Genomic DNA, 13,384 nt, shown 5'->3' with positions numbered 1-13,384 from the left:
CTTTTAAGAAGGTCATTATGAGTTTCTGAATAAACAGTGAAGTTGAAAGTTACCCGTTTTATATTGGGTAGGATGGAATCATCTCAAATTATCAACGAAATCAAAGGAAAAAACCTCACAATAGAACAAAATAAAATTGTATGAAGGGCTTTGAAGGGAAAATGGGAGTTGAAATTGATTTTAGTTCAAATGAGAGGAAATGAGTGAACTATATAAAATAGCATCTCTAAAATCTCGGCACTTCCTACCGCTATTTCCTTCTGTAAATGCCCCAGATTTTGTAAAGCTTCCTTTATTCTAAACTGAGTACAGTATTGAGTTTCACATTTAATACTTTAATACTTTGAGGTACAACATTGTTAGCATTATTAATGAAAACTGTGGCAGCATTAGTTCAAGTGCAAAGTTTAGTTCTGGAGCACAATAAAACATAATCCCATGGCAATCAGCAGCACATCAACCACCTCTGGTTCTCATCACCACTGCCACTACAATGGACCAATTTTATGCACATCAACTAAGTAGTCATTATAAAGCAGAATCTTCAAAACACTTTGGTAATTTCAGATGCTTAACTGTTGGAAAATGGGTCTTTGGTGTGCAAGACCACTGTTTTTATATATTATCCTTTTATTAGAGAAAGATCATCTACAACACTTGATACATGGCAAGGCAAACAATATATCACAGTATTCACAGTAGAGAATAATTAAGAAGTAAAATTGCCAATGGCACTAACTTGGGATCTAAAGGTAAAATTTATTAAGGGTTCTGATTGATCACACCAGAATATACACAACTTAGTAGACGGGTGCATCCAATGACAATTGATGGAAATGTGGATTGATAGATTTTGGAGAAAGTGATGCAATAGAGGAACTTGCTACACAGATAAACATGAAAGTTTAGCATGTATAATGAGACAAGAGGCTTTTGATCTTTAACCTAGTTTAGTTATACCCACATTTTTGATTTATAATAAAGATATAATGATTCAGTCAAATGGGAAATCACTACTGTGAAAGAAAACATGAAAAATGAGGGCTACTTTTAACCAGTGCGAAGTTTAAAAGATTCTCTGAAGAGAGTGTCAAAGTTTTGGAGAATTAATGATGGAATAATAAATTATACGTAGTTATATTTCCCATGGAGTCTGGGAGAATTACTAGACAGATGGACTTATAACTATCAGTGAAAGAAGCACATGGGAGGTTGGAATAAAATATTCATTCATATGCAATCTTGACAGTTTACTGGTATTTAATCAGTGAGAACTAAATCTATCCATTTAAAAATCGGGATGCACCATTGGGGATGCCAGCCTTTCCAGATAGATCTGATCCTGACTGAACCATTGGGCAATTAACTTGAGCATAAAAAGTCCTAATCTTCTGTGTCTCGGTGTCATATGCTAGCTAGTTAGCATGGAGGTTTGATGACTCCCAGGGTAACCAAACAGGAAAAAAAGACAATGGAGTTGCAAAGGGAGGTCTTTATCACTTTCCAGGAGGTCACAGTAGATTATGGTTCATTACAACACATCAAGACCAGTACATTTTGGCACAATTAAGCACTGGCCCAATTAGCCGAAGTTTCACGGCAATAAATGAGAGTTGGATGCAGTAATTAATTTTAATCATAAACACAAGAGATTCTGCAGATGCTGGAAATCCACAGTAACACACACAAAATGCTGGAGGGGTTCAGCACGCCAGGCGGCATCATTGGAAATGAAAAACTATTTAATGTTTCAAACTGAGGCTCTTCATGCGGACTGGAAAGGAAGAGGAAAGAAGCCAGAATAAGAAGGTCGGGGTGGGGAAAGAGGACAGGCTAGAAGGTGATAGGTGAAGCCAGGTGGTTGGGGGAGGAATGGTGAAGTTAGAGGCTGGGAAGTGGAAAGTGGTAAAGACAAAGGGCTGGAGAAGAAGGAATCTGATAGGGGAGGAGAGTGCACCATGGGATAAAAGGAGGGAGGAGGGGTACCAGGGGGAGTTGATAGGCAGGTGAGGAGAAGAGGTGAGAGGCCAGAGTGATTAATTGAAGAGGGAAGGGGGTTGTGGGAATTGATGAAATTGATGTTCATGCCATTGGACAATATGAGGAGTTGCTTCTCCAACTTGAGAGAGAGGCCTCATCATAGCAGAAGAGCTGGCCATAGACTGACACGTTGGAATAGGAATAGGCATAGAAATTAAAATGGTATGCCACAAGGAAATTTGTTTTTTTTGCAGATGGAGCAGAGGTGCCTGACAAAGCAGTTCCCGAATCTACATTGGGTTTCATTAACGCAGATCCCACATTGGGAGCACCTCATATAGCAGACAACCCAACAGATTCACAGGTGAAGTATTGCCTCACCTGGAAGGTCTGTTTGGGGCTCTGAATGAAGGTGAGGGAAATGGGCAGGTGTAGCACTTCCGCTGCTTGCGGGGTTAAGTGCCAGGATGAAAAATAGTGTCGAGAACAAATGAACAAGGGAATCATGGAAGGAGCAATCCCTGCAGAAAGCGAAGGGTTGGGGGGTGGGGAGGGTAAAGATGTGTCTGGCGGTAGGGATGTGGAGGCTCAAGGGGTGGTAGGTGAGAACAAGAGGAACTCTATCCCTGTTAAGGTGGCTGGAAGATGGGGTGAGTGTGAATGTCTGGGAAACAGAGGTGATACACGTGAGGGAAGCATAAATGGTGGCGGAAAGGAAACTCTGTTCTTTGAAGATGGAGGACACCTTTGATGTCATGGGAGGGAAAGCCTCATCCTAGCAACAGATGCAGCAGAGACAAAGGAGCATTTTTACAGAAGATGGGTTGGGAAGAGGTATAGTCAAGATAGTCATGGGAATCGGTAGGTTCATAGATATCAGTGGTCAGTTTGTCTCCGGAAATGGAGACAGAGAGATTGAGAAAGGGGAGAGAGCTGCCAGAAATGGACAAAGTTAGAGACAAAATTTATGAAATTGACAAGCTCAGCATGGGTGCATAAAGCAGCATCAACGGAGCCAACACTGTAACGCAGAAAGAGTCGGGGATCATTACCAATTCCACCAGATGGAGGAGGGGGCTGGTGGATGGGAACTGCTCGGGTCTGTTGTCAAGAAAGACAATATGGAGCTGTTAAGGCCTTCGTGAAGTTTAATCACTCCAGATTGACTTCCTGAGAAATCTGAAAGTTTACTGAATTACAACATACTGCAACAGAAAGTACAACTTGGAACTAGTGGTAACATCATCTGTTTAAATAGTCCTATTGCAAAACATTAGGAATTGAACCTCAAAAAACATAAATTTCAAAGAAAAGTAAAACCCAAACCACCAGCGTCAAGGATTCTCAGAGTAACACTCTGAATTGTTTGCTTTAGCTGAATAGCCTCATTTACTCTGAAGCAGGGGTTAAAGAGATCTCACAAGCATGAAAAATTTCAGTACAGGAAGCTATGAGAGATCTGAAAATATTTAATTTCTGTGAGTCTCTATTATCCATCAAACAACAGTATAGAGAGAGTTTTGGAGCTAACCCATATGGTACCTGCTTTGAGATTGAGAAAGGATATTTAAATATATGTTTTTGAGAACTATTAATCAAGAAACAGCAAATTAAGTAACATGTTCTTTATTGATGTGTTTATATTATATGATGCATGATAGAATCTTTGATAATGATAATAACTATAGCACAGAAATAGGCCCTTCCTCTCAGCTTGTCCCATCCACCTGCATCCAGATTAGAGCTCTCCCTATGCTTTCCATCCATGTACCTACCCAAATTTCTCTTAAATGTTAAAATGAAACCCCCATCCATCAACCTCAGGGGAAAAAGCCTGTTTGCATTTACCCTATCTATACCCCTCATAGTTATCAAATCTCCCCTCATCCTTGCGTGTTGTAGGAAATGAAGTCCGAACCTATTTAACTTTTCCCTGTAGCTCAGATCCTCAAGTTTCGGTAACATCCTTGCAAATTTTCTCTGCGCTCTTTTAATCTTATTTACATCTTTTCTGTGATAGGTGACCAAAACTGCACACAAGATTAGGCCTCACCAACATCTTATACAATTTCAATATAACATCCCACCTCCTGTACTCAATACATTGATTTATGAAGGTCAAAGTTCCAAAAGCTTTCTTTACAACCCTATCTACCAAAGACACAACTTGCAATGAATTATGGATCTGTAATCCCAGATCCCCATATTCTTCCACACACTTCAGCATGCCTCACGTTCATCGTGTAAGACCTTGCCTAGTTAGTCCTCCCAAAGTGTAACACCTCACACTTGCCTACATTAAATTCCATCCGCCATTTTTCAGCCCATTTTTCCAGCTGGTCCAGATTCTGCTGCAAGCTTTGAGTCTTCTTCACTATCCATTACACCTCCAATCTTGTTGACATCCACAAATTTACTGATCCAGTTTACCACATTATCATCCAGATCATTGATATAGATGACAGCAATGATTCATATGGCACTCCACTAGTCGCAGACCTCCAATCAGTGATGCAACCACTTGCTGGCTTCTCCCAGGAAGCCAATGTCTAATCCAATTTACTACCTCATCTTGATTGCCAAGCGACTGAACCTTCCTGACCAACCTTGTCAAAGGCCTTGCTAAAGTCCACGTAGATAACATCCATCACCTTGCCTCCATCAACTTTCCTGGTAACTTTCTCAACAAACTAAGATTGGTTAGACATGACATACCACACACAAAGCCACGTTGACTATCCCTAATCACTCCCTGTCTATCCAAATACTTCTATATCCGGTCCCTCAGAATACCTTCCAATAACTTTCTCACTACTGATGTCATGCTCACCAGCCTGGCTTATTCTTAGAGTTTTTCTTAAACAACGGAACAGGTTAGCTATCCTTCAATCCTCCAGCGCCTCACCGATGGCTAAGGATGTGTTAAATATCTCTGCTAGGGCCCCTGCAATTTCTGCACTAGCCTCCCACAGGATTTGAGTGAACACCTTGTAAGGCCCCGGAAATTTATCCACCCTAATTTGCCTCAAGACAGCAAACACCTCCTCCTATATAATCTGCATAGGGTCCATGACCTTGCTGCTGCTTTGCTTTGCTTCTATAGACTCTGTGTAATACAGGTTCAATAAGTCCAATTAAGGTCTTCCCACCTCTTCTGGAAAAAGTGCATTTTGGAGATTAATCAAGAACTTTGAGGGTGAGGGGATTTCAAAAGCAGAAAATAGATTCAAACAACAGGATGTTTGGATAAGAAAAAATGTACTCAGTATTAAAGCTTCAAACTCACATTTCACCAACAGACAATGAAATATTTATTAATAACTACTGTATTTACATCACACAAAGTTGAAGTTGCTTGAAACTTATTATTTAGGATCACTGAAGGGAATATTGGATTTCCCATTAGGATTTTAAAACTATAAGTGTTTCCAATCCCCCAATATGCACTACAACATCTAAGCAAGTGTATAATAGATAAAAAAATAGCTTGTTTGAAGATTATTTCATAATTACAAAAAACTAAAAGGTGTTAGAATAAAGAGATATACTTGATGTATACATTTTAGTGAAAGGTAACAAAAACAAAGAGAAAAATCAAAATACAATTTTATAACTGCAGTATTTACATTCTAAATCTACTGTAGCATCACCATGAACTCAGTGCCCCAAAGAATAGTTCCAAAAATCAGTAATTCCCCACCCCATTGCACAGGGTACATCCTATCTAAATTGACATGTCTGAGTAACCCAAGATACAGGGCTGCACCATACAAGTAGGTAGCCTCATGGAAGGGTCGTTGGATAAATGACAAGAAATAGGGTGGGAGGCAGGGGGGTTGGTTGGTGCGGAGAGAGGAAAAAGTTAACAGCATTTGGCAGCCACCCTTGGCACCATGTGTTCTTGAATCATGAGTATTGGAAATCTAGTGGCCATAAAAGTACATATTATAACAATGGATGGGCTGATGGAGAATGAGAAAATGTGGAAAGGTGAGAAATTCTTTGTTGAAAAGAGGGTGTGAAAGTAGTGCTGATCATAAATTTAGAGCAGAGAATCTTAGGACAGTTTAGGGATAGATGGGAAATAAATGGGAACAGATTTTAAACAGTAAATTTTTACAGTTTTGTTTCAAGCTTTCTTTGTGATTGGTCTCACTGTGCACCTTCTTTAAACTTTTCCCCAGACCAAAGCATCTTTTAGAATGGATTATAAGCAGACCAAGATCTCCATTATAAGCACATTCAAAGGCATTAATACCTGCTTCAGGGATGGGCATAGGACACCTCTGCTTTCATCTTACTCACTATGGTAAGTGGAGTACATCCTGCTGGCCATTATGAGCACTCAGATTTATACCATTGAAAGAAAAATGGGTCCCTCATGGCTCAATTTCTAAAAACAGAAGTACCATATGTGATAAAGTTATAATCTCTTACCAAACAATTTTATCTATCATGAGACAAAGGATTAAGGTCCCCGTGTGCTATTTGAGCAGGAAATATAAATGACCATGCAGCAAACAACTTTCTATTGCATGCACCAACTTTGCGTGCAGTTTTTCATTTACAACGCATGCTCTGATTCTGGCACGTCTTCGCCTTTATCCTCAACTCTTTGTCGTCTTCGACTGATCTTTTTCTGTAACTGAAGTTTGTTGGTGAAGAAGATCTCCTTCCAACCAACCTCCACAGCCAAAGCTTGCATTTCAGCGGTTATGGTATCACAATATCGCAAAACAATTTGTTCCCAGAGTTCATCTGAATTGCACGTCTGTAGAGAAAACAGAAAAATTTGTTGTGTGACAGAAATCCATTTTGCATACCTAATTTATCCCGCTATATGTTTCTAAGCATAAGCATTCTTTACTCTATTCAAAGGAGTCAGACTCGATTAGATTGGCTAGCATTACTCTCACATGGAACACAAGAGGCTGAGTGACCTCGCAGGGACATAGTATTATCTTTCCCAGGGCAGAGGAAGCTAAAACTAAAGTTTAAGGTGTGAAGTAAGAAACTTAAACATGACCTGATGGGTATCTTTTTCCACTGAGAGTATGACGGATAATTGGAAAGAAATGGCAGAAGTTGTTGTAGAGGCAGAAATTATTTATTTGTTAGATACAGGGACGAATACGCCCTATGGCACTTTGAGCTGCAGCGCCTAGCAAGGCCCCAATTTATTCCTAGCCTAATCAGGGAACAATTTACAATGACTGATTAACATTCCAAACGGTACGCCTTTGGATAATGGGAAGAAAACCGTGCAGTTATGGGGAGAACATACAAACTCCTTATAGGCAGTGGTGGGATCAAACCCGTCGCTAGTACTGTAAAACGTTGTGCTAACCACTACACTACCATGCTGTCCCCAGACTATTATTACAATGTTTAAAAAGCATTTGGACAGGTACTTGAAAGAAGTATGCATTATGGTCAGTGTGCACAAGGTAGGCTGTTTCTATACTGCACATTTCCTTAATTGTCAGGAAAAAAAATCACAGATCCAGCTATGTATAAAACCAATATCACAAGGTAAGAAAGATGCTGAAAAAATAGGAATGGATAACTGCATGTCTTGACCATCATGCTGAGTTAAAAGGCAATGAGTTGTTTAAGGGAATAAAACAAAACAGTAGTGCCCATATGCCCCCTTTAATTCAATATGGTATGTAATAATATCACAATTAATTACTTGTAATGTCCAAACTCCATACCAATCCCTTAAAATGAAAATTTATTAACCTCATCCTTAAGCACGTTAAGTAACTGAGCCCTCATTTGTGTCTGGGATAGAGAATTCTAAAGGTTACACAATCAGGAACAGGAGCGAAGTGAGAAATCCAGAGTAAGGAGTCCAAGTGGACACACTAGGATCTAGATCTAGTTTGACCACTCCTCACTCTCCATGCACCGGTAATCAAATCAAACTGGGCTGAATTTGGAGACAGTTTCAAGGGAATGCGAAGGCCAAGTCATAACATTGGCTCCGAATAAAGCTTTGGCCGCATTGTGAAACTGCAGTGCAAAAGTGGCTCAAGATCATTGTTTCTATCTGATAGTAACTAGCTGGCAATTCAAACTGTGCCCCCTCTTTCAAACAAGTACAAGTAGTTGCATCTCTCTCTTTCTCTTTTTCTCCAGGTACCTTTTTAGCATAACCTTCAACAAAGTCTTCAGTAATTTTGTCTTCATCACTAAAATTCACCGCTTTGTGTCCTAATGCACCAAGGAGCATCTGGGGTTGTCGGCCGAAGTGTAAGTTGTGATTTCAGCCATTGGGGAAGTTGGAGCTCCTGAATCCATTGGGGGCTGAAGGCTGAGGTTGGAGGACTGAAGTGAGTGGATGGGTGGGTGGAAGCATTCAACCATCAGGGTCCTAAACCAGCATGGATAACTTCACTCACCTCAACACTAATCTGATTCCAAAACCTATGGACTCACTTTCAAGGACTCTACAAATCATGTTCACAGTATTTATTTGTTTATTTGTAGGTTTCTTTTTTGCTTTTGCATAGTTAGTCTTCTTTTGCACATTGGTTGTTTGTCAGTTAATTTATTCCATTGTATTTCTTTGTTTTACTGTGAATGACTGAAAGAAAATTAATCTCAGGGTAGTATATGCTGACATATACGTACTTTGATAATAAATCTAATTTAAACTTTGTCTTGCTGTTGTTATAGGTGCTTGTGTTGTTCTGGTAAACATCTTGGAATACTCTGTTGACGCTGGAATATGTGGTGATGTTTGTGGGCTGCCCCCAGCACATCATTAGGTTGTGTTGGTTGCTAACACAAACAACATATTTCACTGTATGTTTCAATGTACATGTGATACATAAATGAATCTGAATCATGGAATGCATTAAAACTGAAGGAATGTGCAGAATGGAGACTTAAAGAAAATGAAATAAAATTAAATTGAAGGCAAATCACCAGAGACAGTTCACTAATATTTTTGGAGGTGTAAAAGGGGCTTTGGAAACTTTCCATATCCTTACTTTCAGAAGAATCAAGATTAAAAGGATGTGTAATGCGACTTTGAAATGGGGAAAATAAACAAATGCTGGAGGAACTCAGTGGGTGGGGGTTGAAAACATTTGTCGGTGTGAGGAACAAAGATTCAACGTTTTGGGTCAAGACCATGAATCAGGACCGAGAACAGAGAGGCTTGACATAAGTTTAAATGAAATGTCTCCTGATAGATCACATTGATATTTGGAACGGAGGGCATTGTTATGAGACATCAAGAAAATTCAATTTATGCAAAAAAATTAAGTCTAATTTTTACCATTCTGTATAGCAATTAAAATAATGTGCTGAGTTTAAAATTATGTTGTAAAATCCTTTGCAACAGTACAAGATACTGAAGAAACTCAGCAACTCAGGCAGTATTTCACTATTTCGGGCCAATACCCTTCATCAGGACTGATGTCATCTGTGTGTGTTGCTCAAGATTTCCAGCAACTGCAAAATTTCTTCTGTCTGTGGTCACATAATTATTTGGTCTTTTGACAATATAAGAAACAATGTAGGGAAAACAGACGACTGCATGAGGTTCTTGATGTAACTTTGACAGCGATCTGAAACCTTATTCCTGCCAGGCTGGCCCCAACAGAAGTTGGATTACTGTGGATATGGAACTATTTCTTTTGTTTCAAAATTCTGAGAAGCATTTCAGTAGCCCCCTCTGTTGGTGACAGTAATGTTGCATTCAAAATTGTTCTCACTGTTATGATGTTTGTATTCAATTAAAATATATTTTTATCAAGTGTCTTTCTGCTCATTAAATGAGAAGGTACACTTGTTAAAAATCTCTGGACACCCGTGACTCTCTAGTTTATTCTGCGAACTACCACTTTTAGCATTAAATGAGCAGGTAGATCTTTTGCAAAAACTGCATAGAAAATACTGCGTTATCTCAGCTATGAGTCAATGCTTATGCTCTGATATGAACCTCTTTCCAAACCACTTCATAACCTGAATAGCATTTCCTTCTATTACTTATGCTCCTCGTGCCTCTATCTAGATTCTCTCTATTAATTTGCTGATCATACAACCATTGATGGTAGAATCTGAGATGAAGACGAGAGGGTGTACAGGAGCGAGATATACAGCTAGTGGAGTGGTGTCGCATCAATAACCTTGCACTCAATGTCGGTAAGACGAAAGAGCTGATTGTGGACTTCAGGAAGGGCAAGACGAAGGTACACATACCAGTCCTCATAGAGGGATCAGAAGTGGAGAGAGTGAGCAGTTTCAAGTTCATGGGTGTCAAAATCTCTGAGGACCTAATCTGGTCCCAACATATTGATGCAGCTATAAAGAAGGCAAGACAGTGACTATACTTCATTAGGAGTTTGGAGAGATTTGGTATGTCAACAAAAACACTCAAAAACTTCTATAGATGTATCATGGAGAGCATTCTGACAGGCTACGTCACTATCCAGTATGGGTTGGCTACTGCACAGGACTGAAAGAAGCTGCAGAGGGTTGTAAATTTAGTTGCCTCCATCTTGGGTACTAGTCTACAAAGTACTCAAGACATCTTCAAGGACCGGTGTTTCAGAAAGGCAGCGTCCATTATTAAGCATCTCCAGCACCAAGGTATGCCCTTTTCTCATTGTAACCATCAGGTAGGAGGTACAGAAGCCTGAAGGCACACACTCAGCGATTCAGGAACAGCCTCTTCCCCTCTGCCATCCGATTCCTAAATGGACATTTAACCTGTGAACACTATCTCACTTCTTTAATATATATTATTTCTGTTTTTGCACAATTTTTAATCTATTCAATATAAATATACTTCAAGCTATTTATTTTTCTTCTATGTTATGTATTGCATTGAACTGCTACAGTTAATGAATTTCATGACACATGCTAGTGACAATAAACCTGATTCTGATTCTGAAGTGCACGCAAGCTCTTTGTCTCTCTCTTTCATAACAACATAGAAGATGACTATTTGCCCAACTGATCTGTACTGGCCAGCAATCCCATTTCCTCACTTATTTCCCTGCAGTCAATTCTTTCACTCATTTGCATTAATACTAGGAATATATGTGATGGAGAGAATGCAGCAAAGGTTCACCAGATTGATTCTTGGGATGATGGTTTTGTCATATGAGGAAAGATTAAGAGGGATAGGCCTGTACTCCAGAGTTTGAAATAAACCTTGTTACATTTCTAGATTAAGGGAATTAAGGAGTTTTATGCAGGAAGGTGGTACCAAAGTAAAAGATCAACCACAATCTTATTGAATGAGAAAGTAGGCACAAGGGAAAATGATCTATTCCTGCTGTTATTTCTTAAGTTCTTATACAGCAAAATTGGTGAAAAAATGTTCTGGGGAAAAAAGGCATTTTTCTTTAGAACTTTCCAGCATGATTGATAGCAACTACATTAATTTACTCTTTTACACTGTGTGCATAGTCTGCATGGTTTAAAAATAGATTCTAATTTGATAACCCCCAGCCGTCAACATTTGGAATCATAGTGAAACAGGCTCGAGCAACCTATGATTTGCCCTCCTCTTGGTCACTGTACGCAAAATATTAGGAAACCTAAATTATTCCAATTTTTTCAGGCTCTCAAAATATTAGTGATTTAACAACAAAAATCTTCTTACCTGTTTAAACTTTCTGGACACTTGGGAAAGTCTGGCGATGTCCTCAAGCTCCAAAAATGAAATTATATAAAGAAGCAAGTCTTTAGGGAGACGTTCAAGATAATCAAACTGCTGTTGACACAGGTTACAAACGTACTTGAGGGTATCATTGCCGAAAATTACAGCAACGTGAACTAAGGTTTAATACACAACAAGAAAGTAATTTAGAATTTTTTCTGCAATAATTATAGGGCTAAATCTAGAAATTTAGTATTGGGATCACAGTGCACTTATTAACTTGCGGCTGTTTGCAAAGCATAAGAAGCACATCAATATCAGGTTGCCTGTTTGTTTTAGAACATAAAATGATAGAGCACACTATGGGTCCTTCAGCTCACTAGAAACCTATTCAATGATCAATCTAACCCTTACTTCCAACATACCTCATAACCCTCTACTTTTCTTACTTAAGAAACTATCATTCAAAGAATCTCTTAAATGCCCCAATTGTATCAGCTTCTACCACCACCTCTGGCAGTATGTTCCAGGCACATATCACGCTTTGCGTAAAAAAAAACTCTTTCTCTGATATCTCCCCTGAACTTTCCTCTATTCACCTTAATCAAGTCACCTCATCCTCAGCTGCTGTTTGTTGATTACATTCAACACAATTATACCCTCAATTCTAATCAACAAGCTCCAAAAGTTGAGCCACTGTACCTCTCTCTGCAAATGGATCCTAGGCTTCCTCACCTGGAGACCACAATCAGTGTGGATTGGAAATAACATCTCTTCCTTGCAAATAATCAACACTGGCAAGGATACATGCTTAGCCCACTGCTCTACTCTCTTACACCCATGATTGTGAGGCTAGACACAGCTCAAATGCCACCTATAAATTTGCTGATGACACAACTATTGCTGGCAGAATTTCAGATGGTGACGAAGACGAGTACAAGAGCAAGGTAGATTAGCTGGCTGAGTGATGCCACAACAACAATCTTGCACTCAATGTCAGTTAAGACTAAGCACTGATTGTGGACTTCAGGAAGGGGAGGTCTAGGGAACGCACACCAGTCCTCATTGAGGGATCAGAAGTGGAAAAGTTGATCAGCTTCAAATATATTGATGCAATTACAAAGAAGGCACAGCAGAGGCTATATTTCATTAAGAGTTTGAGGAGACATGTGTATCACTAAAAACTGTCACAAATTTTGTAAGTGCACTGTGGAGAGCATTCTAACTGGTCTGATACGGAGGGGCCACAGAAAGCTGTAAACCTTCAGCTCTATCATGGGCATTAGCCTCCCCACATTGAGGACACCTTCAAACGGTGATGCTTCAAGAAGGCAGCATCCATCATTAAGGACCCTCATCGCCCAGCTCACGCCTTCTTCTTAATACTACCATCAAGGCGAAGATATAGTAGCCTGTAGACATACACTCAACATTTCAGGAACAGCTTCTTCCCCTTCACCATCAGCTTACTGGATGGATAATGAACCCATAAGCACCACCTCACTTTTTTCTTTGCTCTTTTTGCAATACTTACTTAATTTAATTTTTAATGTATATTTCTCATTGTAATTTATAGTTTAAAATATGTACTGTACTATAGTGTACTGCTGCTGCAAAACAATAAGCTTCATGACTTATGCCGATGATATTAAACCTGATTCTGATCCTCCTTTGCTCCAAAGAGCAAGGTCCTATCTCACTCAACCTTTCCTCATTAGACATGTTCTCTAGTCCAGGCAGCATCCTGGAAAGTGTTCTCTGGGCCCTCTCTATAGCTTCTAC

At 39.4% G+C, this 13,384-nt stretch overlaps 1 protein-coding gene across 1 annotated transcript in view; it reads right to left on the bottom strand.

The window, feature by feature from the left end:
- Positions 1 to 5,267: 5,267 nt before the first annotated feature.
- LOC140196230 (F-box only protein 36-like) overlaps positions 5,268 to 13,384 on the bottom strand; it is a 52,912-nt gene continuing 44,795 nt past the window's right edge. The window contains exons 3-4 of the mRNA XM_072255061.1: positions 11,606 to 11,778; positions 5,268 to 6,751 (exon numbers count right to left, since the gene is read on the bottom strand). Of these exons, the coding sequence (XP_072111162.1) occupies positions 6,545 to 6,751; positions 11,606 to 11,778 (380 nt within the window). The 3' untranslated portion in view covers positions 5,268 to 6,544. The remainder of the gene's footprint in view (positions 6,752 to 11,605; positions 11,779 to 13,384) is intronic.

This window comes from Mobula birostris, chromosome 4 (genome assembly GCF_030028105.1).
Source record: "Mobula birostris isolate sMobBir1 chromosome 4, sMobBir1.hap1, whole genome shotgun sequence".
In the NCBI taxonomy this organism is placed as follows: Eukaryota; Metazoa; Chordata; class Chondrichthyes; order Myliobatiformes; family Myliobatidae; genus Mobula; species Mobula birostris.
Note: the sequence above shows the minus strand (reverse complement) of the source record. Positions and strands in the feature narration are given on the sequence as shown.